Below are 27,303 nucleotides of genomic sequence, written 5' to 3'. Positions count from 1 at the left end.
CCCTTCAGGGGCTCCTCGTCTCCTCCATTACTCCTTGGTACACTTCTACAATCAGGTCTCTTTTCTCTGGGTTCTACCCCACAATAGTAGTCACTATTTCCCCCTCCTTTAGTCACACCGCATGCAGTGTCATAAACACAGCAAGCCTGTTCATCCCTCCATGCTTTTGTTCACACTGTTGCATTCACTCCTTCCCTGCCTCAGATGGACCTCATCATCTTTCAGTTTAGGGGGGATTATCACCTCTCTGCAGCTTCTCCTGATCTGTGAATAATGCCTATAAAAGTGTCCACTCCCTCCTTCAGTCTCGTACTCTATCATACTTCTAGTATAGCATCTATGTTTATTTATTCTATTTATTTGGTGTAGATGAAGCACAATAACTTTCTTTTAAGTGATACTATTATTTGCTCTATTTAAACATAAGGAAACTGGGGGTATATAGAAAATTCTGGCCACTTCTTTCAAGGAATTTATAATATAATTGAGAATTTGGATTAGATGTAATTTAAAAAAACAAAAATTCATTTTTTCTTCTATTTTCCTTAGAAATTTTCATTTACGTACATTTAAAAATAATGACACAATCAATTTCCCCAAAACTCAACTTTGTTCTCGTAATCATAACCTGTGCTGTGCTTATCAATAACTAATCAAACCTATCACTGGATCAGTATAAAGTAGTAGTGCTTATAACACTTTCAGAGACATGATAGGTAATCAGTAAATTAATGAGTTGGAGAGGAATTTATATGTCCATAAACATGGATATACATACATGTAGCTCATTTTAAAGATCTAGGTTACTAGGAGTTTTTTTTTTTTTAAGATTTATTTATTTATTCATTCAGAAAGAGCGAAGAGAGGGGCAGAGACACAGGCAGAGGGAGAAGCAGGCTCCATGCAGGAAGCCCGATGTGGGACTCGATCCTGGGTTTCCAGGATCACACCCCAGGCTGCAGGCGGCGCTAAACTGCTGCGCCACCGGGGCTGCCTGGTTACTAGGAGTTTACCTGTAACACACATATTGATGAGATATATATATCCCATTATTTCAGGCAAACCCCTAGTAATCTAGACCTTAAGAATAAGTCTAATTATTCATCAATTGTTCTTTTTCTTAAGTTTTTATAAGGAAAATTTCAAACAAAGAAAAACAGAGTGCAGAATAAATAATAATAGTAGAAAGGGTAGTATAGGGTGCCTGGGTGGCTCAGTCAGTTAAGCATCTGCCTTCTGCTCAGGTCACCATTCCAGGGTCTTGGGACTGATCCCTGTGTCGGGCTCCCCACTCATCAGGGAGCTTGCTTCTCTCTCTCCCTCTGTACTCTCCCCTTGTTTCTGCACTCTCTCTCAAATATATAAAAAAATAAATTCTTAAAAAAAAAAAAGGAAGCATAACAAATTCCATGCAGCTATAACCATTATCATTAAATAACCAATCTTCTTTTATTTATACCCCTATCTTCCCCCAAGATTATTTTGAAACAAATCCCTATCAGGCCATTTTATAAGACATTGTTCACTTTTAAACTCCTCAAGGGTTAAGATTTCAATACAGAGTGTGTTGCCTACAGTTAACAGTACCAACATCTAACTAGGTCCCTCAAAAAACATCAGGCATAAAACTATGATATAGGAAAAAAAAAAAAAAAACAAAAAAAAAAACTATGATATAGGACATACAGTTATGATAATTTCGAATGTGATCCCTTTAAGTAACAGATAAAGAATTCTCAATGCTTAAAACTATTAAATTGGGGAACACTAACATTAAAAATAAATCCCAGCTAAAACAAGTTTTGTTCTTGTATTTTAATTTCTTCTGGCAAATAAGATTAACTTAAAGACAAAATCTTATTCCTCACACATTTGCAACATTACATGATTATTTTACTATTAAAACTCTGATTTAAAGTTTTTTCTTGACGAAACAGGAAGAATATTTTACATAGAAATATGAACTTCAGCAACAAAATTGGTTTTTAACCCTTAAAAAGTAGAGTAATGAGGTCTCATAAGCCTTAATTTAACTGGCAGATAAAAAAAATGAACTATAAACACTTTCCAATAAATTTCACATGGCATAGAAGAGTAGGAGAAATTTTGGCATGCAAAACAAGCGTGTGATATTTGAGTGAAAAGAGGAAAGGTGAATGGGAAATTAGTCTAAGGCCAATGGAAAAATAGTTATAAAAACTTACCTTGTTGCTGCCTAGACTGTAGGATGGAATAAGATCTTGTCGGCTCCCAGACAACTGAAGAAGAAATAAAGAGGGGATTAGTCCTTTAAGTGTGAAAGTGCAGAAATCTCCAGTCCTGGAAATACAGGAATTTGAAAACCACATCAACAGAATGTTAAAGTCGGATGGGACCAGAGACACTGTCGAGACCAAATTTGTAAACTGGGCTAGCTTATACTTTGACACATTATCACAATTTTTCCGAAAGATTTATTTATTTATTTTGAGAGAGAGGAAGACTGGGCACACACGATCTGGGGGGGAGGGGCAGAGGGAGAGGAAAGAGAATCCTCAAGCAGACTCCTTGCTGAACACAGAGCCCTGACGTGGGGCTCAATGCCAGGACCCCAAGATCATGACCTGAGCTGAAGTCAAGAGTTGGCAGCTTAACCAACTAAGCTACCCAGGCACCACTCACAATTTTTTTTTTTTTTAACTGAACTGAACTTTAAGGTGGGAGGTTTGTATAAGATCAGATACCCAGTTTACACTGAGGCAACAATCACCTAGGCCTGGGTAAGGGATACTTCATCTGTGTATCCCCTTCTATTTAAAGGATACAGGTTACTGATTATTTTACCATGCCCTGATCTTACAACTTCCTTCTCTGGTATTTGTAGCAGACGTATAGACACAGACCATTTATTTTAAACCACAGAATTCTAAATACCAAATCTCTGCAAATACCTCTGTATTTTAATGTATCATTTTCTGAGGAAATGAGAAGATTTAAGTTGAAAGAAAGTGATATTTCTTAATGTCTGCGGAAGTTCCCAATCTTTCATCTGAGATGATTAGTGACATCATTCACTCACTCCGGGGCCACATGTACCTTCCCATTTGATACTCTCCCTACCACTCACTACAGTCTCTCAAGCATTAAGACTAAGGTTCAGCTGCTCTTTATAACAATGCTTATATTGTGGTTTTTCTTGGTGTAAAGTTAGACCAAGCTAATATTTCTCATATCCACATCTTTGTCAAAAGTAAGGAAAGGAGAGATAAATCACAGGGCCACAATCATATTTCTTTGTGAAGAATTATTTGCATGCTTAATATGCACATATATTATACCTATGTTTTAAAAAAGAATAACAAACTTAAGACACTGTTATGAAACATACCTAACTTATTTTTACTCATTTATACTATCCTGGATTGCCTTTAAGCAATTGAGTTTGTAAACTAGTCCAGATTTCTCCTCAATTTAAAAGTAATTAAGTTAGGCCCAGAAAATTCAAATCGTTTGCCCAAGGCACTCGGCTAGTTTTGCTTTATTTAGTTCAACAAACACTGAACACCCAGTCATTGTGCCAGGCACTGCTCATACAAAAATTAGTGAGAAACATTAAAGATGTGATTAAACAGACACTTTCCCTATCATATTGGTGAGGACAATGACAGAGGTCTGCACAGACGCTACGGGCGCCTAAATCAGTTCAGAGAAGGAAATGATATCTGAGAGGAGAGTTATAGGATAGAAAAGAGTCATCCAAGGAAAGAGGAACAGGGAAGGAGAGCCCACGCAGAGCAGAATGGGGAGTCCATGTACTTACTCTGTTCACGTTTGGAGAGCTTATACTCCTCCTACTCAGCTTCCCCTTTCCTGTCAACTGCTCTTTCACTGTAACCTCCTGTCAGTACAGAGGAAGAATACAGATCAGAGATGCACCTCCAAAGCAATACCACGTACAGCAGTCTTTCAGCTACCATCACTACATATATATTCCTAGTTCTTTAAATCATGGCTGTTACTTAACACCGTGGAATGACCTTATTCCAATCACTGTGGAACATTCAAAGTTAATTATTCAGCTGATGGGTTACCTAGATGATTCTTTATCTACTGATGGCTCCCTTGAAGCTGGCCAGAAGTTAGTCCCAGGAGACAGATATGAAAATTAGGTCACTTTTATTTTTCATAAGGCTCTTTGGTTAAAACCGAAAGTCTCAATATTGCTACATAAAATGAGGTAGAGAGTTCCACCAAGTAGTGTACTGCTGGCATCTCTATTACCCCTTCTAGAGACCCACTCCAGGGCTGTGGTGAGCGAAAAAGGGCCCAATCTGCCACATTCCTACATATTTCTTTAGCAACATTATTGTCCATCGTTAAAGGACTTTTAAAATAATTCTTTAGCCATCAAGCGTTAAATATTTCCCCCCATTACCTCAAGGCAACTAGATATCATTTAGCATCTTGGTGAAAGTAACTTTCCAAGTGGAGCTTTTGTATGTTCACAGACTTAATTGACAAGTTTAACCTAAATTAATATGCTCCACTTAAAGAGATGCTTCAAAAGTTTTTTTAAAAAGATTTTATTTATTTATTCATGAAAGACACAGACACAGAGAGAGAGAGAAAGAGACAGAGAGAGAGGCAGAGACACAGGCAGAGGGAGAAGCAGGTTCCATGCAGGGAGCCTGACGTGGGACTCGATCCCGGGTCTCCAGGATCACACCCTGGGCTGAAGGTGGCGCTAAACCGCTGAGCCACCTGGGCTGCCCCTCCCCCCTTTTTTAAGATTTATTTATTCATGAAAGACACACACACACACACAGAGAGAGAGAGAGAGAGAGAGAGAGGCTTCAAAAGTTTAGATGTAAAAACAAAACAAGACAAAAAAACCATAAAATTTTAGATGTAACAACACTGTGAATTGCAGAGAGGTAAAGAGAATAAGGCTGGGTCAGCACCACTGCTACCAGCTATGTTGACTAACCTGGCGGAGACGATCTAAAGTGAGAAGGTTCTCCACAGCCAGCACACTTCTGAGGTATTTTTCAATATAAGCTTCTGAGTCAGCAGAAGCCGTGTTTTCAACATTAGCTGCCATTCTTGCTAATGTTTCGCGTTCCTCTACTCCCTGGGCATCCTGGAGAACAGAAAGTTGGGTATTAAAATGAAATACTTTGTAGAAGAAAACATAAAAGCTTCTTGATCTATACAAATACACACACAAAGAGTACTAACAAATGGGATGGTATTCCAAAATTCCAATTTAACACTAGCTTTTGGAACTCAAAACTCATTTTCCCACAGAAATCATGATATCAACGGTGGTTAGGTTAACTTGAACAGTTAACCACAGTGCCACTGAAACACAGCATATTCTCAATAACACCATTCTCTTCTATATTTCTATTGTAAATGAAAACATTACTGGCTAGAAAGGATTTGGTGGAAAAAGCTGGAAATATAACTACCACCACACTTCAGAAATACATCATGAGGGGCAAAAGACAGGAATGAGAAGCTGGGATCCAAACAACTCTAGCAGGAAGCAGACACAGGTATGGAGAGTAAGAATGAAAAGTAGGTTTGGCTTTCAACCATGGACTACATATTCAACATGTGGCAGCTTGTAAAATTGGTCTCAGTCCGCAACTCTGGAGTAACCGGGGCCAAAAGCAAAGTATCTAGGTAAATACTCCCTCACTGTGCTTTCCCACGGAGCCCACCCCCACCCCCACCCCACTCCTCTAGAGTGATGGCCCTTGCGTATAAATGGGGTGTTCAAGTCAGGAAGGGTCCTTGCTAGTGCATTTAATCATGTCAGGCAAACTTGGTTCATAACAAATTACTCTTATCAGACAAAAACTGATACTTTATTTACTTGTGAATTTGTTATAATAATGCCAAAAACTACAAAATATATAGCCATAGGCTATGCATCTGAAGTTGCCATCAACTTCAAGGAAAAAAAAATTACATACCAATAAGGAGAAAAAAAATCTGCCAATTAGTTTTAAGATATCAATTTTAAGATGTGTTCTAATGTCAAAAGTATTCTTAAAAATTTTAATGAGCTTTAGAACAGATAAAATGTGGAAGAATTTGGAAGGTGGCTTAAGTTTATAAAACTTCTATCTTGAACCTACTATGGTTCATTTGAGCCTTTTAATAATCCTGAAAAGAAGCAATCATCCTTATTTTATAGATGAGGAAAGGCGACCACATAATTGACAAAAGAGGCAAGACTAGAATTTAGGTCTCCTGATTCCTGATAAGAGTAATCCTTTTACCTCTTAACACAGAATACTTTTTGGTGTCTGAAGGGAATAAATATTACTCTGATTTTGTAAGAAAAGGGAAACTTGAATTTTATGGAAACGTATACACTCATGTTACCCACATCACTATCAGGATACAAAACATTTCCATTACCTTAGAAAGTTCACTGACAGCTTTCACAGTCAATCCCTACCTTTCCCCCAAGGCAGGGGTCATTTCTTTCCCCACAGATTAGATTCACTTGTCTTAGCATTTCACATAAATGGAACCATACTCTTTTGTATCTAGCTTCTTGCACATGGCATAATGATTCTGAGATTCACACAAGAAGTTCATTTCTTTGTGTAGCTAAGTGGATATGGATATACCACACTATGGATATACCACAATTTCCTTATCCATCCACCCCCAATAGATGGTTGGGTTGTTTGCAGTTTTAGGTGACTCTGCATTAGGCTGCTATGAGTGTTCTTGTACATATCTTTATGGACACACATGGTCACTTCTCTTGGGTAAGCACCCAGAGGTGGGAGTAACTGGGCCCTGGGGTAGAATGGTGGAACCATCTCCTGCAGTCTGGCCCATCATCAGTTCTTTCTACCACCAAGCTTTCAGAGCTACTCTAACAGGGAACATAAAGAACTTCTCAAGGATTTTTCATGATAAATCTCGCTCCTTAAGGAATCTGTTTATTTTGCTTTTAAATAAAAAATAAACTAAGTGTGGTCCTTTCTCTGTAAGTTTTAAGTCTCACTGTGCCTTTTTCTTTATCATCAGGATTTGATATTGTGAAGAAAAAAAAAAAAAAAAACACTTGTCAACTTAGATGTGTAGCTAATTATTAACAGGTAGCTCAACGAGAGAGGCTATCTGCTTATCTCCCAGCTGATTCCCCCTCAATATTTCCTCCCTTTGAAAACTATCACCCAGAGAACAAAATCATTTTTAAAGGGGATAAAAAAATCTATAATCAGTAAGGGATGAGACAGGAGGGTAAGGAAGATGAGAGAAATGGAAAAATGTAAGGGAGTCTACTATAGGGGTTCTTTAACTGCATTCAAACCATTTATAGAGTTAAGATATGAAACAGCCAGAAAGACACATAAAACATTCAGACACAGAGAATAAATTGTAAGTCTCTAGCTGAGCACCTAAGTATACAGAGAGTAATCTACTACAGACCTACGGTTTTGCAGCCAGTCTAACAGACAGAAGACAGACTTGGCTTTTAAATGTTTAGCTGACTCCAAATTAAATAGTTAAGCAGCTAATATTTACTGTGGAAGTCTAACACTTTGAAGATCCAGTATAAGATTTCTTATAGTACAAGAAATCTAAAACAAAGCCTATATCCTAGGTAATCTTTTCAGTCTTCCAAAAACTAATCTCTCTGTTAAAATATATTTTGTCCACCTATTGCTCAAATGCTCAACAGAATCAACAACTTCCAGCCCTCAAAAATGAAGAGACTGATGATGTGGACAGTGTGGTTAGCAGGGAGTGTCCACTTCCAGTGCACATTTCCACATCTCCACTCCCAAGCAAAGTACAATCTGCACCTCCTCACTTACTCCTTGATTTCAGATAGTGAGTATAACAAAAGGAAGTGCTCTTCTCTCTCTTTTCCAATATCCTCCTAATAGAATCCTCCTTACCCACCCCCCCCACCCCCAGCAAGGAAGGAAGGCCTCCATTACCAGTTGTGCCAAAGCCCAGGTGAATAAAATATTAGGAAGCATATATAAACTACACCATGCAGCCAGCTTCCGTCAGGGGCTATTTCAAACTCCATGTGTTTGATTCCTATGACTTTCTCAGTTCAGAAAGAGAAATAAGGAGAAGAAAATAATAATAGGAGCTATAATGATGGCAATTACAATTGACTGTTTAGTGTGTGCACAATGACTTGTGACATCATCTCATTTAATCCTTAAAAACAAAACTGTACAGAAGCTATCATTAACCCAACTAAAAAATAAAAAAATTAGGCTCCAAGTAACTTACCAAGTTCATCTCACTAAGAAGTGATACATTTCTGTGTGATCCCAAAATAAAAGCCTGAATCTCTATTTTGTGCTATGTTGCCTCCCTTTTTTTTTTTTTTTTAATTTTATTTTATTTATGATAGTCACAGAGAGAGAGAGAGAGAGGCAGAGACACAGGCAGAGGGAGAAGCAGGCTCCATGCACCGGGAGCCCGATGTGGGATTCGATCCCGGGTCTCCAGGATCGTGCCCTGGGCCAAAGGTAGGCGCTAAACCGCTGCGCCACCCAGGGATCCCTGTTGCTTCCCTTTAAGGATTACAATAGTGTTTCCCTAGGTCTACTGGGACTGAAAAGGAGTGCTGTCTTCTAGGAGTGTTGATTTGCTTTTCAAAAGGAAGTTCTTTAACAAAATACTAAAACCAGAACCCTTAAAGCCACAAATATATTTTACTATGAATCACATTAAGACTAGGAAATTTCCCCTACAAATCTATAGCATTTGACCAAATATACATTTTCACTGACTATATATTTCTTAGGTAGGTGACTTTCAGGGAGTTAGCTCTTTTTACATGTTTATTTTTAGTAAACTCAAACTTCATATGATCCTTCACCTCTGGAATATTGGAGACAATTTCAAAAGTCACTCCACAGCCAGGAATAGAACTTCGATGTGACATCTTTTTTAGGAGACTCTGAGCAAAACCCTAGAGAAAAACAAAACAGAAAAATATGGTTTCCTACCTCAAAAACTGAGTTTACATTAACAAAGAGACAGCACAAAGGATACTACATTCATTCTAATCAAAAAGAAACAGAAGAGCATATTTCCAAGATGAACAAGTTGAAATCCAAATCACTAAATATAGGCTTTTCAACTTTGTTTCAGCACACAAAACCAATTTATTAGGTTTCTGCCATGTGACAGGTCCTATTCCCAATATATGAAGAATGTGAACCCAAAATTCTGGAAACTGACACTGGGCATCTGGTTCTGCTCTGCTTAAAGCTACAGAAATAAGACTGTTGACTTCGACACAATAAATGCCCTTCTAAGATGTAAGTGAGGACTGGTGACTCTTACGCTTTCTTTTTTTTCCAGTACAATGGACATCTTACAGCATGAATATTGACAAGTTCAGACATTAAATTCTTGACCAAAGCAGGATCGTTATGAAGAATGATTTAAGAGTGCATGGTCATTGTTTATGCTGACTGTGCTCTTCGCACAGTTAAGAATTGAACTGTTGAATTAATGCATAGATGACTCATTTGAAGATGCTGCTAAGACTGAACATCCTGTAGAGGTTGAAGAGAGCACGGATGAGGGCAGAATACAATTGGTGAATAAAGATAAGAAGAGAGAATATTAAACCAACACCCGACCTTTTTCCCTTATGCAAACGGGAAGTATCAAATATGTGAAAAAATCCCCAAAGAAAATAGAAAAATCAAGTCATTTGGCCTTATAAGTACATATTATCATAAACCTACTTAATAATACTTTCTCTTCAGTGATCTTTAGTTACTTTTTAAAAAGACTGTAGCTCTTAGAATGCAAAGAGACCACTGATTTCAGCCCTTCACTCTCTCAACTCGAGCACTGCAATGCTGAGCTGGGTCAGGGCACAGCTACAGCTTTTGTTTTTAACGGGTGGAATGGGGAGGTGTCGGTGCTGTTGTTACTTTACTTTTTATTTTCTTTCTGTATGGAACTACAGAAGCTGATATACATATATTAGCGTCATAAGAAAGTACCTATTCTTGCTATCAAAAAGCAATTTTCAGGATTGAAATACCTGAAATTGGAAGGGAAACTGGCATGCCCTAATCAATCATGTCATTCAGTATCAATTTGATAATATCAAGTCATTTCAACCAGGGGAAAAAAAAGTGGCAACTTCTTATCATTAAAATAAAAAATTAAAAATTACTTAAAAACACACCAAAAAAAAAAAAAAATGCCAGAAGAAGCTTGGTGACTCCATGATGCATCTTTTCTGTTAAGGATTCCATGGGGCTGGTGGTTGTACCAGGTCAGTCTCAGTGCCTGGCAACCAGAATCTCTAGCTCAGGAATGGCAAATAACTCTTCAAAATGCTCCTCTAGAGCAACACGTCTTTTTCAATCCCTTAAACACTTCCGAGAAAAGAGAGCTGGAGAAAAGAGTGAACAGGAGGCATACCATATACGTCTATAGCTACCCTGATGACCTGGATTTTATTGATGCTGGATTGCCGAGCTAAAGAGCTGCAATTTTAACAGCATTACCGCCAGTCTTCATTTCAAAGATTGATATCAGTGTGACATTTAGAACTAAAGATTAATTTTTAGGGGTGGAGATTACATCTAGGACTCTGTCAACCGTGACTGTGCTCTTTTAAATGAAAAGATTTCTTTTCATCTGTCCTGGTTTTAGTCAGTGTATTGAGAAGGCCTCAAAAAAAGTGAGCACAGACAGTTAAAAGAATCCCTAGAATGAGCCTCCCAAATCCTGTATTTGCAAAGTCAATGACAGAAATAGTTTATGTTCTTCCCTAGAAGTGTCCTACTAAACCCAATCATCTGGCACCAGGACCTTCATAATCCAGCTGCAACTATGTGGACAGCGATGGCCTTGGCCTCTGCAGCACGACCCCGTCACATTGCTGTCACACTGTCTGTCGTCACATTCTGCTGCTCGGGGTCTGAGCCTGTCACACCCTGTCCTTCTCCTCACAGCCTCTGCACACCTCTGCACAAAACAGCCCATTTCTCTTCCTCTGCCTGCCAAACATCCCCACCTGCAGAGGAGTGGCTGGCATGCTACCCCACCCCTCTCTGACACCTTCTCGGAGTTGCTCGTTGGGCATTCTCCATTCCTCTACCTGCCGTCTTCCAGCACTTGGGGAGCACCTGCAGTGCTATCCCGACAGAAACGCCACCTGTTTATTCAGCTACGTATGCTGACAGACATTGGCTGTCTCAAGATGCAGACTATTTCTTAACTCATCTTGTTATACAAAAGCTCCACAGAGTATACTCTCCAAATATATGAATCCACGAATTAGCAAGATGACTGAGAGGCAACAAAGATGTGCAAAGCAGAGGCTAAGTCCAAACAACGGCCAATCTGCAGAGAACCATCACATCTTGTACAATGCAAATGAAAAGTCAAAAACAAAACCAGAGAATTGGCTTTGACAGAGCTATGTGGCACCCAAAAGAATGTATTTAATTTGTGACTATGGAATACGAAAGACTCATGTAACAACTGAATACTGTCTGGGAGGAAGTCAGGATGGCAGGAGCCGGGAATGAGGCAGGCATGGGTACAGGACAGCAGCAGTTGTGTCGAAGAGAAAAGCTCAATGCTGCACAGAGGCTGTTTGGACAGGAGGCCAGAGCAATCATTCTTGGCCCTGCCCTCATGCTGGACCTGTGATTAAAGTCATTTCTTCAACTAGGATTAACGACTCACCTGCCGGCCGTGAACATTGACACAAATTCGTTTCCGTAATACCAACTGCATGTCAGCAGGATGGCTAAGCTGGACTGTCACCCGCACAATCAGATACACTCGCTCATCCGCTGGGGTGCCTTTACTGAGCTGAGGACAGCTGTGCACTGCAGAGTCCCAAGAGGCTTCTGCTCTCACCTGAGGAGAAAGACACATATTTTTCCCTCTCCTCCTTGAAAAAACTTCACAAGGAAACATCTTAGCTTGGCTAAAGTTATACATACTGGTCATGAGTGCAGATCTACTAGAACTGCCCTGAGGGACTACGGAATATGAGCATGTGGTCTCCATTTCTTTAGTCTGGGAAGTATAGATGATAATGTTTCTGGCTGGCTGGCTGGCTGGCTTTTAAAATGTTTTCATTTTGGGGCGTCTGGGTGGCTCTGTCGATTAAGTGTCTGTCTTGGGCTTAGGTCATGATCCCAAGGCCCTGGGATCAAGCCCCACATCAGGCTCCACGCTTAGTGGGGAGTCTGCTTCTCCCTCTCCCTCTGCCCCTCCCCCCCTGTTTCTGTGCTTTCTCTTTCTCTCTCAAATAAATAAAATCTTTAAAAAAATAAAATGTTTTTATTTTGAAAAATGCTCAAACATAAAGAAAAGATGTGAATTCAGGACAATGAAGTCCTGTGTTATCTTCCACCTGAAATCATTAGCTGTTAATATTTTGCCACTTTTCCTTCCTCTTTCTCACAACTCATAACACACAGGCAGGATTATTTTTTTGGTGAACCACTTTAGAGTAAGTTACAGAGCTGTAACTCTACATGTCTAAATTCATTAGCAAGAACCTTCTAACAGCAAGAACATCCTCTGACTTAACCATAGGACAATTATATTCAGGAAATTTCCCATCGATGCAAAACGATCATATGATACATAGTCCATATTCAAGTATTTCAAAAGTTTCAATCCAGGATCACTAATTGCATTTAGATGTCATGCTCCTTTAGTCTACTTTAATCTGAAATGGTTCCCCAGCCCTTTGTCACTCAGGACACTGACTTATTAAAGAAGGAGACAGGCCCACTGTTGTACAGAACGCATCACAGTTGGGTGTGTTGGGTTTTTTCCCTACTATAAAGTTTTGCATCTTAGGAATACTACTAAGGGATGATGGGCCCTTCAGAGCATCACATCAGCTTTCCTTATTTAAACTATTTTCCAATTTTTCCAATATACTCAAAACTAGAAAATAAGCCCCCACTATACACCCATCACCCAGATTCAAACATTATCAAGATTTTGCCACACTGCCTTCATTTATTCTTCTTTTTCTCTTCTTAAGAAGTTTTTACTAAAGAATCTTAAAGCAAATACCCAACATTGTATTGTTTTATCTGTATGTACTTCAGTGGCATTTCCCCGGACAGGGGACCACTACTGACCTGAACTATGAATACTAACAGAGATCCTTTACCAGGAGGGGAACTAAAATGGTCAAGGGACATAATCTGGCTGTCTACTCCTTCTGGAAGGGATTCTGCTCTTTCTGGAAGTCATAATGAAAGGCTTTCATATCTATTTCTTGAGAAATATAAGCATTAAAATGATGACACTGCTGATTGTTTCAAAAGCTGCATGGAAAGGTTAAAGAAACTACTTTTCAGCTGATTTCCCCTAGTTATATTTGTTTACCTCTCCATCATGCTGTTTTACAATCTGCAGTTCAAAGAACTCATCCTCTTCTTCCCCAGCAAGGGTAGCATCCCATCCACCAGCTTCTGGGTCATCAAGATTATCTTGGGAGCTGAAATCATCAGCTAAAAGCGAAGAAGTTCCATTAAATCAGAGATCATTTTAAAGGATAACCCCTACCAGCTAAATTTCAATGTGCTTAGTATTAAAATTCTACTGCCTCAAATTTCATTTGCTTTTGACTCTAAAATCTTACATGACACGGAAGAGGTCCATTAAACAGTTCACAGTTCTTAGAGATGGATAGACTCTCAAGAAATTATCTTATCCAATCTCCTACCTTTATGCCTTATTTTACATGGAAGGCAAACGAAGCCAAGATACCCAAGAGGTTATTCAAGGTCAGCCCATAAATGTTAATGATAGGATTATAACCCAAATTCCCTATCTTTTAGTGCATTGAAGAAATGAGAAGCGAGGGTGATTCCAATTATCTGACAGTTAAGTTCAACAAAAGAATCAATTGGCTACATGAGCCAGAAACTTGGAGGGTTGCCCCTTGGCCCTTTAGTTATTTAGTTCTAAGTCTGGCCCTCCCAATCCCCTATCTATCTGAAGCTTGTGAGTAGGGATCAAAAGTATCTTTCTAGTACATGAGCTCGTGCAAGAATGGGCATAAGGCTGAAAAAGCTCTTCATCATGTGTTGGGATATCCGTACAAACAGGTCTTTTATAAGCTATTATTGTTTTCGACTATTACCCTTCTAAACACATGCACACACATGCACACACATGAGCACCTCACCTGTCTAGGAACCTAATATGAGAATAATCTGTAGTAACCCTCAGCTTCCAAAGTGTCAGAGAACAACAAGGGAGGATAGAGGCAAAACACTCTATCTGAAACCCTCTCAGGTGGAGAGACAGCAGAAGTGGCTAAGCATTATTTGTTAATGCTGGTTGCGTATAATAATTTTATATAATTTTATAATAAAATAATTTTATTTTATTTATTTATAAAATAAATCTATAATTGTATATATAATTTTCCATATGTCTAAATAAGCTAAATAGTACAAGATGCTAAATAAATACCTCAGATATCATAACTTACTTTCAGCTAGATAGAAGAAAACCATTGAGGATACCCAAGCTTGTCCATTTAGGATAGTTCATTGTACCACACGTTTTTTCTGCAAACGTTTTAGGAATTTAACTGCTGACTTTTACCTTATTTTTAGCTCTTTAATCTATCTTTTCAGTTTTATTTTCCTTCCTTGAACAGAGCAAATGTAAAATGTAGCCACATCCAAAATATTTTACGTGAAGGAGAAAAAAGTCAGAAAAAATTGACAGTTTCTCATAAACAAGCAATGCAGGAGTGAAGGGTATAAGAACTCACAGAAAAAGTGAGAAATTTGTTAGACAATGCTAAGAAAATACCACATAAAAGAAAGCATGCTACGTAAGCATCACTAGTTTAACTAGTCTTTTTCAGAGAGAAGTCTTTTCCTAAGAATTAACAAAGACAATACTCTAAGTGCAGGAAAACACGACTACTCCATCCTAACATGATAAGAACAAAGCATACACATAAGTACAGATTATAGAATGAAATGTGAGAATGCGACAGGATAAACATACCTAGTACGGTTAAAAAATTATTATTCTTACAGAAAATTCATTCTTTGTCAAGGGTTAATGTCCCTCAGTGTACACAAAATGGACTCTAACCTTGGGCTTACAGTAGAATTGCCTTACTGCAAACTTTGTTGGAATCTAAGTATTACTTGGACACTAATTTGTCAGAGGCAGGACTTCAGAAAGCACCTCCTAACTTACCATTTAAGTCAAGGAATATAACAGGAATGTGTGTTTCCATCCCAGGAACTGGGGTCCTAAAACAATGAACAAATCGCATCTTAAATAAAGCAGACTTTCTCAGCAACATGTACTTCGAGATGCAGCGCTAACCCACACTGAGAAGTATTACAAGTTAAGCCAATGATAACTGTGGGTATCATGTTTTTGTTATATTTTCACATTAGAGATGCTCCCAAAGACCTACCTGTAACTGCTGCTTCTTTTCACTGGTGCTCTCGTGTATAATTATCATATGTTCTGATACTAGAATTCAGTATTATAAGATACATGTACCTGTTTATAATTGAAGCTCCCTTGTTTAAAGTTACTTTCTTAAAAAATTATATACCTAAGGACCCCATATGCCTGAATTTACTATTTTTAATTTCTATAAACTGGCACAGAACATTTGCTGACAGTACAGTTTAAGCCAGCACCAAAACCAAAAACTCCTGGAGATGCAATTTTATTATGACCAAATGGTCTTTTAAGGGAATGACCCAAGTAATTAACATATTAACTTTTTTTTAATGCTAAGTGCAGTGGTATTAAATATTGATTTAGATTCTCAGAAATCTTAATTACTTGGGCCAATAACAATATTATTTAATAAAACACAGTTTTAGGCCATAGTTATTCCAACTCATGAAAATAATTTAACACTTCCTCTAATTCAAACTTGTTTCCCCAGTACTATGATGAGTCTTTCATGTATTGAAACATAGGCAAAATTCACACAGAAAGCAGGCAGCTCAGTGAGTATCTGGAACATCAGAAGGCATGTGACAGCATTCATACCATTCTGCTGGGGCCCCTGGAATGCCACTGCCAGCAGAGGGCACCATTACTGCATTCCGCTCCTCCGTCAGAGTTAGCCTCATCTCTAGAAGTTGAGCTTCTCGGTCAGCATCATCCTCTGTTTTATCTAGAACATCAGGAATGAGGATCAAATACAGATTTCTCACCTGATTTACACTTTCATCCTGCGTATCAATAGGATTTGCCTGTACTTCAGTTACTGGTTGATAATGGTTCACCAAAAATTTATTACTTCCCTAATTAGTGATAAAAATCACAATAAAAAATGAATGATAAGCTGAAAAGGTTGGTGTACTTTTACAGAAAGGCCATCTTAGGTTCATGGAAGGCCAACATGGACCAGCACATGAATAATTTCTTCCAGAGTTAGAAGATTCTAGTGCCTTTGGGTAAGAAATCAAGAACATTAGCATCCTCCTTAATTTATTTTTGAAGGACAGTGTTTATATACTGTATTTTCTCTCTTTGTTGGGGGTGGGGGGAGACCTATAGAAAGACATCATTACAGTTAAATAAATGTAACTCTGAAAGGATATGATAAAAATAAGTAACACTCCTATGTTCTTGCCATCCTCATTATTGATGTGTTCATCTACTTCTAATTTATGTGGCTGCAAATGGAGATTAATTATGCACAGATTTGGGCAGGGGGAGGAAATATTCAATTTGCTTTTCCTACCATGTTTACTGACAAGTTTCTGCAGTTGTTGGTCTAAGTACTCCTGACGTTTTGTTAATGCATTTAGCCATTTTCTTCGCAGTCTCTCTAAATCCCGATCCTAAAAGGAAACAAGGGAAATTATGGCAAATATAACCTCAAGACAAGATATTTGAAACCAATGCTCCATTTACCTTACTCTAAGGTTTCAAAATTTTCAAGTATTATACATCAATCAAGATCTTTATGACCACTACTAGTTAACTCCAATCATTATTCAGAACAGAAAGTTCCAGAAACCAAAGCACTGTTATTCTGGAACAAGACAGCTTCTGAAAGGGCATTCTCTGATATCCAGAACCAGTTTTATTTCTATTGGTTCAAGGGACAGAACTCCAAGTAACTAAGATCTGTGATGCTCCTTTGCTGGATAGAAATCACAAATATTGGGGCACTTGGCTGGCTGTCAGAAGAGCATGCAACTCTTGATCTTGGCGTTGTGAGTTTGAGCCCCACACTGAACATAGGTATTACTTTTAAAAATTAATAAATTAGTACAATTTAAAAAAATCACAAATACTACTCAATAATCTTCAACTCTATACCTTTGTGAACCATCATAAGAATTCCTTCAATTTCTTAACTTGTTTTAGCCTTCCACGTGTTTCACTAGTAAAATATAAATGCTTCTCTCCCTTGTTTCTTGTGGGGGCATTTTTGGAGGACAGAGGGGGCATTATCAACAGACTAAGAAGTCTACCAGCCAACACTTGACTGTACACCAATCTTGCCTCATTTCCTTTTATAATAAAGTTAACAAAACTGGGTAGATCAGTGGAATGCTGAGGATATAGTGTGTATCTGGATTTCACTAAGGCACTTAACCAAATAGCTCATGACATTCTTGTAGACAAGATGGAGAAATGTGCAATGAATCTACTTGAATGAAATCATAAATGACTGAAATATCACATCCAAAGAACAGGGATTAATGGAATAATGTCAGCTTAAAAGAAATCTCTATTGTTGTGCCATAGGACTCTGTATTTAACCCTATCTGATCCAATATTTTTATCAGTCACTTATAGGAAGGCAGACATTTTTATCAAATTAGAATGATGCAAAACCAGGAGAGTGACTACGCTGGATGACATAATCAGGATCCGAAGAGCTCTGACAGTCCTAAACAATGACTAGCAAGACTAACAAGATAGAACTTGACAGACATAAACAAAATCTTGCAGGAGATTAGGAAGAGGGGAGTTGGACAAAACCAAAGTTGTGTGACTGTTTGAAGTGGGGAAGGGAGACCTGGTTTAAAAGATGGAAAATACCTAAGCAGTGTGGCTTGACAGAAGCTCAGTATAAGACAGCTATTATAGGGAAGAGGGTGGATGACTCCATTCAAGGAAAGAAAGTGCAAGGAAAAGGATCTGGGGACATAGATCTGTGGGAAACTTGGATGAGGAGCTCCACGTTTGGAAAAGGATAACAGTCACAAATGATTTTTACACTAAAGTCTGCAAAACTCTGTTTTAATTTGAAAAAAAAAAAAAGCAGTATTTGATTCAAAATTAATTGTCTAATTCTTAAGTAACAGTACGACTGGACTCAGGAATGTGTAATCTAGCTCATGATGGTAAGGTGCTTCCTTACCTGGTAGCTGTCCATGTCCTCCTCTTCCTCCTAGAAGAAAAATATATTACAGATAACTAAAACAATTATTTTTTCCAAGAATCAAGCTACCCACAACAACCAACCTCTTCCCAATACCTTCTATTTTCTAATTTAATGAATAAATACTATTTCATCTCCCACCCATGCTCACCCTCATTCTCAGTTTTATCATTTTCAGGAAGTTGGAGTAAAATCTTAAGCTTCTCATAGGAAAGTGAAGAACACTCATTTGACCTTTTCAGGAACCAGTACAATACTTTCCCTGCTGGGTTTATAGTCCCACTCCCCAGGAGAAATCAAACACCTGCTGGCAAACAGTCTTTATAAGCCAGTAGGGGGTTTTTGCAGAGAAGGTCGGTAGTAGGGGAAGTTAATCACTAGTAGGCAACTGAGGAATTTCTAGAGACTGTGATGTCTTAACCCTCAGTTTGCTATATACCAGGGCAAAACCAACAGTCTGGTATGGGTGCAGTGACTCTATGCAAATGTAATATAGTGTAAAAAAACAAAAACAAAAACAAAACAATAAAATATTAAAGAAAAGTGAAAGAAGAATTGTTCATGGAAGGTAGTTTTCTGGCAGGTTCCAAAAGACTCTTTCATCTCATCAGGTCTTTCAACAAGAACATACCTGGCACAGAAACTTACATGAAAAGTCTCATGAGTCTTGGGGGATTTGAGCGTTCTAACTTTTACACATCCAATGCCAACAGACAATATACATTCTTCCATCAGTGGTAAAGTCCCAGATTCCTGCACAGACTTCACTTCCACTTGGACTCGCCGGGACTGTCCCTGTATCAACACACAATTCTTAAAATCAGTGTAATTTCCAAAAATTTGGTTTAGAGAGACCCCTACAGGCTGATGTTGAAAAAGTGTTTAACTTTGGAGACACTGTCAGCTTTAAAAGTAGTAAACTACAAATTGAAAAACTAATCAGGAAAAAAATTTTACCTTTTAAGCAAGTAGAAAGACATGGACTATATGGCTTGCATATTTTTTCAATAAAAAGAAACATTAAGAGGAAACATTCTAACAAAGGAAATGCAAAAAAGCAAGGGACAATAAAACTGTCCAACTCGCAATCAAATAAATACAAATTAAAATAAGCACGATACACCTTTATTTTCACTTACTAAACTAAGAATTATCTTTTAAAAAGGCAATTTCTGATACTGCCCAAAGTTTACGAATCAGGCAATTATATACATTGTTGGTGGGAAAACAGACTGGTAAAAGCTTTCTGCAAGGCACTTTGCCTTAAAAGTATAACTAACCCTTCACCCAGCAATTCAACTTTCTAAGAATCTGTTTTTAATAAATAATCATATATGTATATAAGGAATCTTAAAGCAATGTTAAGAATAACAAAAAACTAGATACAAATAAATGTATAATATTAACAACTGTTTAAACTATGATGTATATAATAAAATATTACATTGTCATTAAAATATTGCTATAGAAAAATATACGTGATATATTAAGTTAAAGAGATTGGGGCACCTGAGTGGCTCAGTCGGTTAAGCATTCAACTCTTGATTTCACCTCAGGTCATGATCTCAGGGTCATGAGATTGACTCCTGCACTGGTATCTGGACTAGGTGTGGAGCCTGCTTAAGATTCTCTCTCCCTCTCCCCCTGCTGCCTCCTCTGTCTCTCTCAGGAAAAAAAAAAAAAAAATTAAGATTTTATTTATTCATGAGAGACAGAGAGAGAGAAGCAGAGACACAGGCAGAGGGATAAACAGGCTCCCTGTGGGGAGCCCGATGTGGGACTCGATCCCAGGACCCCAGGATCACGCCCTGAGCTAAAGGCAGACGCTCAACCACTGAGTCACCCAGGCATCCCGACTTTTTTTAAGTGGATTACCAAACCCAATATACATAGTATTATCTACTTTTAAAAATAAGCAGAGTCAGAAATAAGAATGATAACAACTATCCTGGGTTCACTGCTCTAATCCCAAATAATTTAAAACCATGCTGTAAAATGAAGAACTGAACAGAGAGAAACTGTTCCTTCTCACACACATTTTAATAATATTTATGCCACCCTGTATGTTTACAATGAAGAAGTATTTTAAAAGAAGATACCCCATGTTCCTAAATTACTGACTTCAAAGTTGGTTTATAAATTTTAGGAATGTAAAACAGAATTTGAACAATGGAATTTGAATATACAATTTCAAGTCAGTTACTCTTCCCTTCTCCCATCAGATTTTAATTCCCAAGAGCTCTGCGTTATCAGGGAAATCAATTTAGGCAATCATTAATCAGAAGGCTAGATTTGAAGAGATGGGTTACAGATGTCTTTTGATTTAATATTTTCCAAGGACTATGCATCAGATATTTTGTGGAAAGAGTACCTCAGGAAACATTTTAATTGTCTAAAACAGTTTAGTCATTTCAATTAGCTACATTTTGTTTACTTTGCCTAAAACAGAAAGTAGCCTACTCCCTGTGTGCATCCACACTGGAAGGGGGAAGTACAGGCACTGGGGGGTTGGAGGTTCAAGGTAGGCAAGATCCAGGAACAGCTCACTGTGCCACAGAAAAAGCTTTAAACAGTACACTTTAAACTAATGAACTGAACTTCCTGTAACTACTAATATTTGAGCATTTGTTAACCACAAAACCAGCAATTTCAGATGGTTAACATAATCAGTTCTCCTCTGCTGTTTTCCTGTTCAAGAACAGTAGGTTCTGGTTTTGAAATACATTAAATTCAAATGAGCCTACCATCCAAGTCATTCTATGAACTAGCCACATATGCTTCTATAACCTGTGTTACTGCTTTCCAGATTACTGCTACATGTTATTTTCTCCCCAAACTTACCTAATTCCAACTACTATAACTTTATTGTTGCTGTTTATGTATGAAAAAAAGCTTTTGCATTATTGCTTCAGCACCCAGATTAAGACTCACATCTTTCAAAAAACCTTTCCTGATGAACTCAATGCATCTTTGAACACTTTGAGTAGTAAAGGCTGTCAGAAATATGACAAATCCTTATATATTCTATTTATACTAAACCACAGAAAATGATCTGGTCTTGCCTTCCAGGCAACGAATTTCTGAGGCATCCAAAGAAGACAGATAGATAGATATATTATATATATAGCTTCAACAGATGTTCAGAAAAAGATGTTCTTCACACCCTTAAGAGTCCTATTTTATGTATATATCTGATGCTATAATTTAAGCTAATTTCCTTTTGATTTAGTTCTTTGCCCATACATGAATGAATTTGCTAGAATTTATTTGCTGGGGTCAGAGAACAAGTGCTTATCACCTTCCTACTAAAACATTCAGAAACTTAAATATTTGAGCAAACTTTTTAAGCAAAATTTCTTTTCCCTTTAATCTTTTCTCACATTCTACCTTGAATGATTTCAACATTCATTTTTAAGAACTATTCTAATAGTTTACCATTGTTCTAAATTATAGAAACTATCATAGGAGACAATATTCTACTAAATGTCAAATTAATGTAAAGTATAGCAAAAAAAAGAGTTTTTCCAAATCTTCAATGTAAATTCTATTAAGATAATTTCTCTTTAGCTGGTGGCATAGAAACTTGACAGATTATAATCTGCCTGGGGTTAAGTGACAATTCCCACATATTTCTCAGCTACATTGATTTCTGGCAGGTATTCATATCTACTCAGCTGCATTTATTTTTTTTTTAAGATTTTACCTATTTATTCATGAGAGACACAGAGAGAGAGGCAGAGATACAGGCAGAGGGAGAAGCAGGCTCCCTGCAGGAAGCCTGATGCGGGACTTGATCCCAGGACCTTGGGATCACACCCTGAGCCAAAGGCAGATGCTCAACCTCTGAGCCACCTATGCACACCCCCTCAGCTGCATTTATTTAACACATTTGAAGACATATAGAAGACATCTGGTCTTTGTCTTCAGATCCTGACAGAGAGCTCCTAAAACTCAAAACTTCCTGCGTGATAATGATTATAGGTGCATCTTTTAATGATGGAACTTTTAACCTGGCAATTCTTGGTAGGCCCCTAGATAGCTTCAGGAAGGGAGCTGGTAGCCAGAAACAAAACAAAAACAAGCCTTGATTAGAAGTTTGGAACAGGGCGGGGTATGGGGAGGTGCCTGAGTGGCTCAGCTGGTTAAGCGTCTGCCTTTGGCTCAGGTCACAGTATCTCAGGGTCCTGGGATCAATCTCCATGTCGGGCTCCTGCTCAGCAAGAAGCTGCTTTTCCTTCTCCCTCTGCCACTCCCCTTGCTCATGCCTCATGCTCTCTCTGTCTCTCTCTCTCAAATAAATAAAATCCTAAAAAAAAAAAAAAAAAAAAAAAAGAGAAGAAGAAGAAGAAGTAGAGGTTTCGAACTGTCAGCCCCATCCCAAAACCTCTGTACAGAGCAGAGAAGGGACGGAGATTGAGTTAATCACCCATGGCCAATGCTTTCATCAGTTATGAAACATAATAAACATCCAATGAACATCTAGAGAGGACATGCAAGCTCTTTATCCCTCCTACTATACTTTGTCCCACAAATCTCCTCCATTGGTCTATTATTCTTGAGTCGTATCCTTTATTTTTAAAAAAACTAGAAATAGTAAGTAAAGGGGAGAAGAGTTGGGCAAACTCCTAACTTTGCAGCCAAGTTGGAAAGAACTGAGAACCCAATACTTGGAACTGGCATCTGAAGTGAGGGCAACCTTATGCTTAAATCTGAGCCCTTACACCTGTGGTATCTGACACTAACTTCGGGTGGCTAGGTCTAAACCAAATTGAACTGTAGGACACTCAGTTGATGCCTGCAGAGAATTAGAGAACTGACTGGTATTAGGAGGAAAAGAGCCCTTTCACCTCCCAAGTACCAAGCACTGTGCTTCATATATGGTACCTCTAACCTCATACTAGTCATACAAAGTTGATGTTATCATCACACCTCCACTTTATTTCTAAGGAAAGGTTCTGAGAGGTCACCGAATTTGGTCGCAGATTTAGGGCTAAGCCAGGGGAGATCAAAACTGAACCCTAGCATGTTACTAGACTGTGAAGTGCTTGTTCCTTCTGCCATGTCACATTGTTTCTCCTTAGAGAATCTTTAGAAATATTCTAATGCTGCTTGATATGTTTCCATTGTTTCCTGCAATTTAATACTGAGTCATCTTTTAAAGCTTATCTTTTTGTTTACTTAAACCTAAAAGAAGTTGGTTTTAAAATAATATAATTAGTAAAATTTTTTAAAATGAAAGAAAACAGACATGAAATAGGAGGCAATTTTAATACAAAATATGGACTTGGCTAGTCTAGATTTCATTATCACCAATCTGACATTTCTGCTAATAGGAATCCAATATTAAGCCTTACAGTGCCAAAGAATTTAATGTTAACATTCAAAATGATAACTTTCACAATCTTGTTACCTGCCGGAGTTGAAAGATTCCTCCTGTTGGCACATCCTTTGCAGAAATTACTTCCACAGGGCAGTATTCGCCATTCTCATTCTGTTCCAAGATCTGGACCCAGAATTCCACTTTTCTGGTAACTTCACTCCATCTAGGAAATAGTTGAAGTTCTTGGAAAATCATACATTTCTATTTCAATACAGGCAGCTTAGGATCCTTCACATGAGAACTAACAATGATAATGAGGTCAAAACAGAATAATTCAATAGAATGACCTATAGTTCAGTGAGTTAATATACTAGCAAATATAATTAAAAGCAAAACAAAACAAATTTAACATCAGAACTGAAATGGTTCCTTCATCTCATTTAAAAAGGTATGATAATCACCAATCTATTCACCAATCTATTCAAAGTGGTTCAAATATGGTAATCAGAGGCCCAAAAGCAAGTACAGTGATTATCTTTTCATAGATAAAGGTAGTGATATATACGCTTGATTTTGTAACTTGACAAGCATCTTTGCTCAGATTAATAACAGAATCAAGAAAAAAACTCAATGTCTAGTTTAGGATCTACTGAAACATTCTAAATGCAAAAAAAGAACATCTGGTTCTCTTCTATAGTAAGATGGAAAGCACAAACCATGCTCTTTCAGTCATTCCCTTTTAACTCTTCCTTTTTATAATCCTGGTCAACAAATAAGCCTGCCTCCTTCCATGATTGATGGCATTTCAAAAGAACTTTGTGCTAAAGTCAAAATAAGTAAAACCTGAATTCTAGAGTATATCTTGATCCATCCTCCCTACAGTTGATTAATTAGAATTCAGAATAATAAGCAATTATTCTCCAAAAATTCATTCATTCTTCATTCTTAACTAACTTCTCTTCCATCACTCTTCAAAGTTCACTCCTCCAAGAAGTTTAAATGTGCTATAAATACCCTGGAAACAATAGTATCTATCCCTGGGATACTGATAACGCACAGGAAAGGGTTATCTTTATAAATGGCAGTATTAATCTCTAGCAATTCTTTAAAATTATAAATGGAAGGGGGACTGGGGTGGCTCAGTTGGTTAAGCATCTGCCTTTAGCTCAGGTCATGATCCCAGGGTCCTGGGATCAAGCCTCATGTCAGATTCCCTACTAAGCAGCCTGCTTTTCCCTCTCCTTCTCAGCTCATGCTCTCTCTCACTATCTCTGTCTCTCTCTCAAATACATAAATAAAATCTTTAAAAATAAAATAAAATAGGCAGCCAGGGTGGCTCAGCGGTTTAGCACCACCTTCAGCCCAGGGTCTGATCCTGGAAATCCGGGATCGAGTCCCATATTGAGTCCCATATCGGGCTCCCTGTGTGGAGCCTGCTTCTCTCTCTGCCTGTGTCTCTGCCTCTCTCTCTCTCTGTGTGTGTGTCTCTCATGAATAAATAAATAAAATCTTTTTAAACAATAAATAAATAAAATAATATATGGAACCAGAAGGATATCTAAAATTCACCTATCCCGAAGACTACGTGTTTTTGCTTGAATAATCCCCAAATCCCACAGGGCTGGGTTTTTCCGAGGATCATTCATCTTATGGCCATATACTTCAATTGCCAATGCTCCTTCTGAAAGATGCTCAATGAAGTCTTCAGTAATGTTAACAGAAAACTCCTGAAAAAAAAAGTAATTATAGAAAGGAAATACTTTCTGGTAACTTTATGATTACTTATATCCACCATCATATAGCTACTTCATCATGGAGAAGAGAAATGAAAAAAAAATGTTTTAATTATAGAACAGAACTATCATCTAACATGCATAATGAATGCTCAGATGGTCTAAGGTTCTTGACTTTAAACATAAGTCTAACCCTGATTTTTTAAAATACTTTTCACTTTGAAAATCTATTATGGGGATCCCTGGGTGGCGCAGCGGTTTGGTGCCTGCCTTTGGCCCAGGGCGCGATCCCAGAGACCCGGGATCGAATCCCACATCGGGCTCCCGGTGCATGGAGCCTGCTTCTCCCTCTGCCTGTGTCTCTGCCTCTCTCTCTCTCTCTGTGACTATCATAAAAAAAAAAAAAAAGAAAGAAAATCTATTATGAAAAACCAGTATTGTGTTTTATTTTGTTAGCAATATTTGGGAAGCCATTTTTAAAGTATAAATAATTATATTAAGAATTCCAGGGCAGCCTGGGTGGCTCAGCAGTTTAGCGCTGCCTTCAGCCCAGGGCCTGATCTTGGAGACCCAGGATCAAGTCCCATGTCGGGCTCCCTGCATGGAGCCTGCTTCTCCCTCTGCCTGTGTCTCTGCCATTCTCTCTCTCTCTCTCTCTCATGAATAAATAAATAAAATCTTAAAAAAAAAAAGAATTCCAACAATGATCTACAATGTCTTGATATAAAAGTTATTAGAAGCAATAAGGGAGCAGTGTGTTAGAACAACAATTTTTTCTAGCTTTTAGGAAGCTAATTATCTCCACTAATAGAGTAAGGAAATAAATAATGATCATCAATACAAAAAAATCTAATTTTTAAAAATTCTCTTAATCTGTCCATCTTTACAAGACACATATGACAGCATTTTATAGTAAGCATTAAGCTCCAAAACAGTTTATTGTAAAAAGTCATAGAATATACACTTTCTTTCTCTCTCTCAATCTTTAACACACTAAAGGTATTTCTACGTTTAAAAGAGATTAGAAAGAGACCTCTCCCTCAAAAAACTTGAGATGGATCAACTATGGTATAGTAGAAACAAAAAATCTAGAGTCTGACCATCCTGACTCTTCTAATTACTAGTCATGGGAAAACGGACCTCTCTGAACTAGCTGCTTCTGCTAAAAACAAACAAATACTATCATTGAATACAACTGTGGTAAAGATCAAGTGAAAGAATAACAAAGTCCTTAGTAGAGCGTTAAGTGTTCAATAAAGTACATTTTTGTCTCTTTTCTATCTTCACTTTCTCTAAAACACTAGTTTCCTAAACTTTTTAGATGACAATTTCTCCAATAATCTTATACAAAACATGGATTCATTTGAGTGTGTGTGTATACACACACACACACACACACACACACACACACACACACATATAGTTGACCCTTGAACAACATGGGGATAACAGGTACCAAACCCCCGTGGAGTCAAAAATCCACACACTAACTTTGACTCCCGAAAAACTTAACTACTAATAGCCTATATTGACCAGAAAGTCTTTCCAATAACATAAACAGTTGATTAACACATATTTTATATGTCATGTATATTATGTAGTGTATTCTTACAATAAAGTAAGCTAGGGAAAAGAAAACATTATTAAGAAAACAAAAAAAAAAAAGAAAAAGAAAGAAAGAAAACCAAAAGGGGGGCACCTATGTGGCTTAGTAGATTAAGCATCTGACCCTTCATTTTGGCTCAGGTCATGATCTCAAAGTTGTGAGACTGAGCCTCACATCAGGTTCCGGGCTCCTTATGGAACCTGCTTGATTCTCTCTCCCTCTGCCCCTCCCTCCCTAAAAAACTAGTCAA

General features: G+C 37.8%; 1 protein-coding gene across 2 annotated transcripts in view; it reads right to left on the bottom strand.

The window, feature by feature from the left end:
* KIF13B (kinesin family member 13B) overlaps nucleotides 1-27,303 on the bottom strand; it is a 200,005-nt gene that overhangs the window by 44,672 nt on the left and 128,030 nt on the right. For both annotated transcript variants that reach the window (XM_072796102.1, XM_072796103.1), the window contains 13 exons: nucleotides 25,284-25,441; nucleotides 23,805-23,937; nucleotides 19,043-19,189; nucleotides 18,374-18,403; nucleotides 16,739-16,838; nucleotides 16,039-16,165; nucleotides 15,220-15,275; nucleotides 13,378-13,502; nucleotides 11,704-11,880; nucleotides 8,858-8,950; nucleotides 4,967-5,119; nucleotides 3,800-3,877; nucleotides 2,205-2,258 (listed from right to left, as the gene is read on the bottom strand). In XM_072796102.1, the coding sequence (XP_072652203.1) occupies nucleotides 2,205-2,258; nucleotides 3,800-3,877; nucleotides 4,967-5,119; nucleotides 8,858-8,950; nucleotides 11,704-11,880; nucleotides 13,378-13,502; nucleotides 15,220-15,275; nucleotides 16,039-16,165; nucleotides 16,739-16,838; nucleotides 18,374-18,403; nucleotides 19,043-19,189; nucleotides 23,805-23,937; nucleotides 25,284-25,441 (1,431 nt within the window). The remainder of the gene's footprint in view (nucleotides 1-2,204; nucleotides 2,259-3,799; nucleotides 3,878-4,966; nucleotides 5,120-8,857; nucleotides 8,951-11,703; nucleotides 11,881-13,377; nucleotides 13,503-15,219; nucleotides 15,276-16,038; nucleotides 16,166-16,738; nucleotides 16,839-18,373; nucleotides 18,404-19,042; nucleotides 19,190-23,804; nucleotides 23,938-25,283; nucleotides 25,442-27,303) is intronic.

The sequence above is a fragment of the Canis lupus genome, chromosome 24 (assembly GCF_048164855.1).
Source record: "Canis lupus baileyi chromosome 24, mCanLup2.hap1, whole genome shotgun sequence".
Classification (NCBI taxonomy): Eukaryota; Metazoa; Chordata; class Mammalia; order Carnivora; family Canidae; genus Canis; species Canis lupus.
The sequence above is the reverse complement of the archived record's forward strand: the minus strand, read 5'-3'. Positions and strand labels throughout refer to the sequence as shown.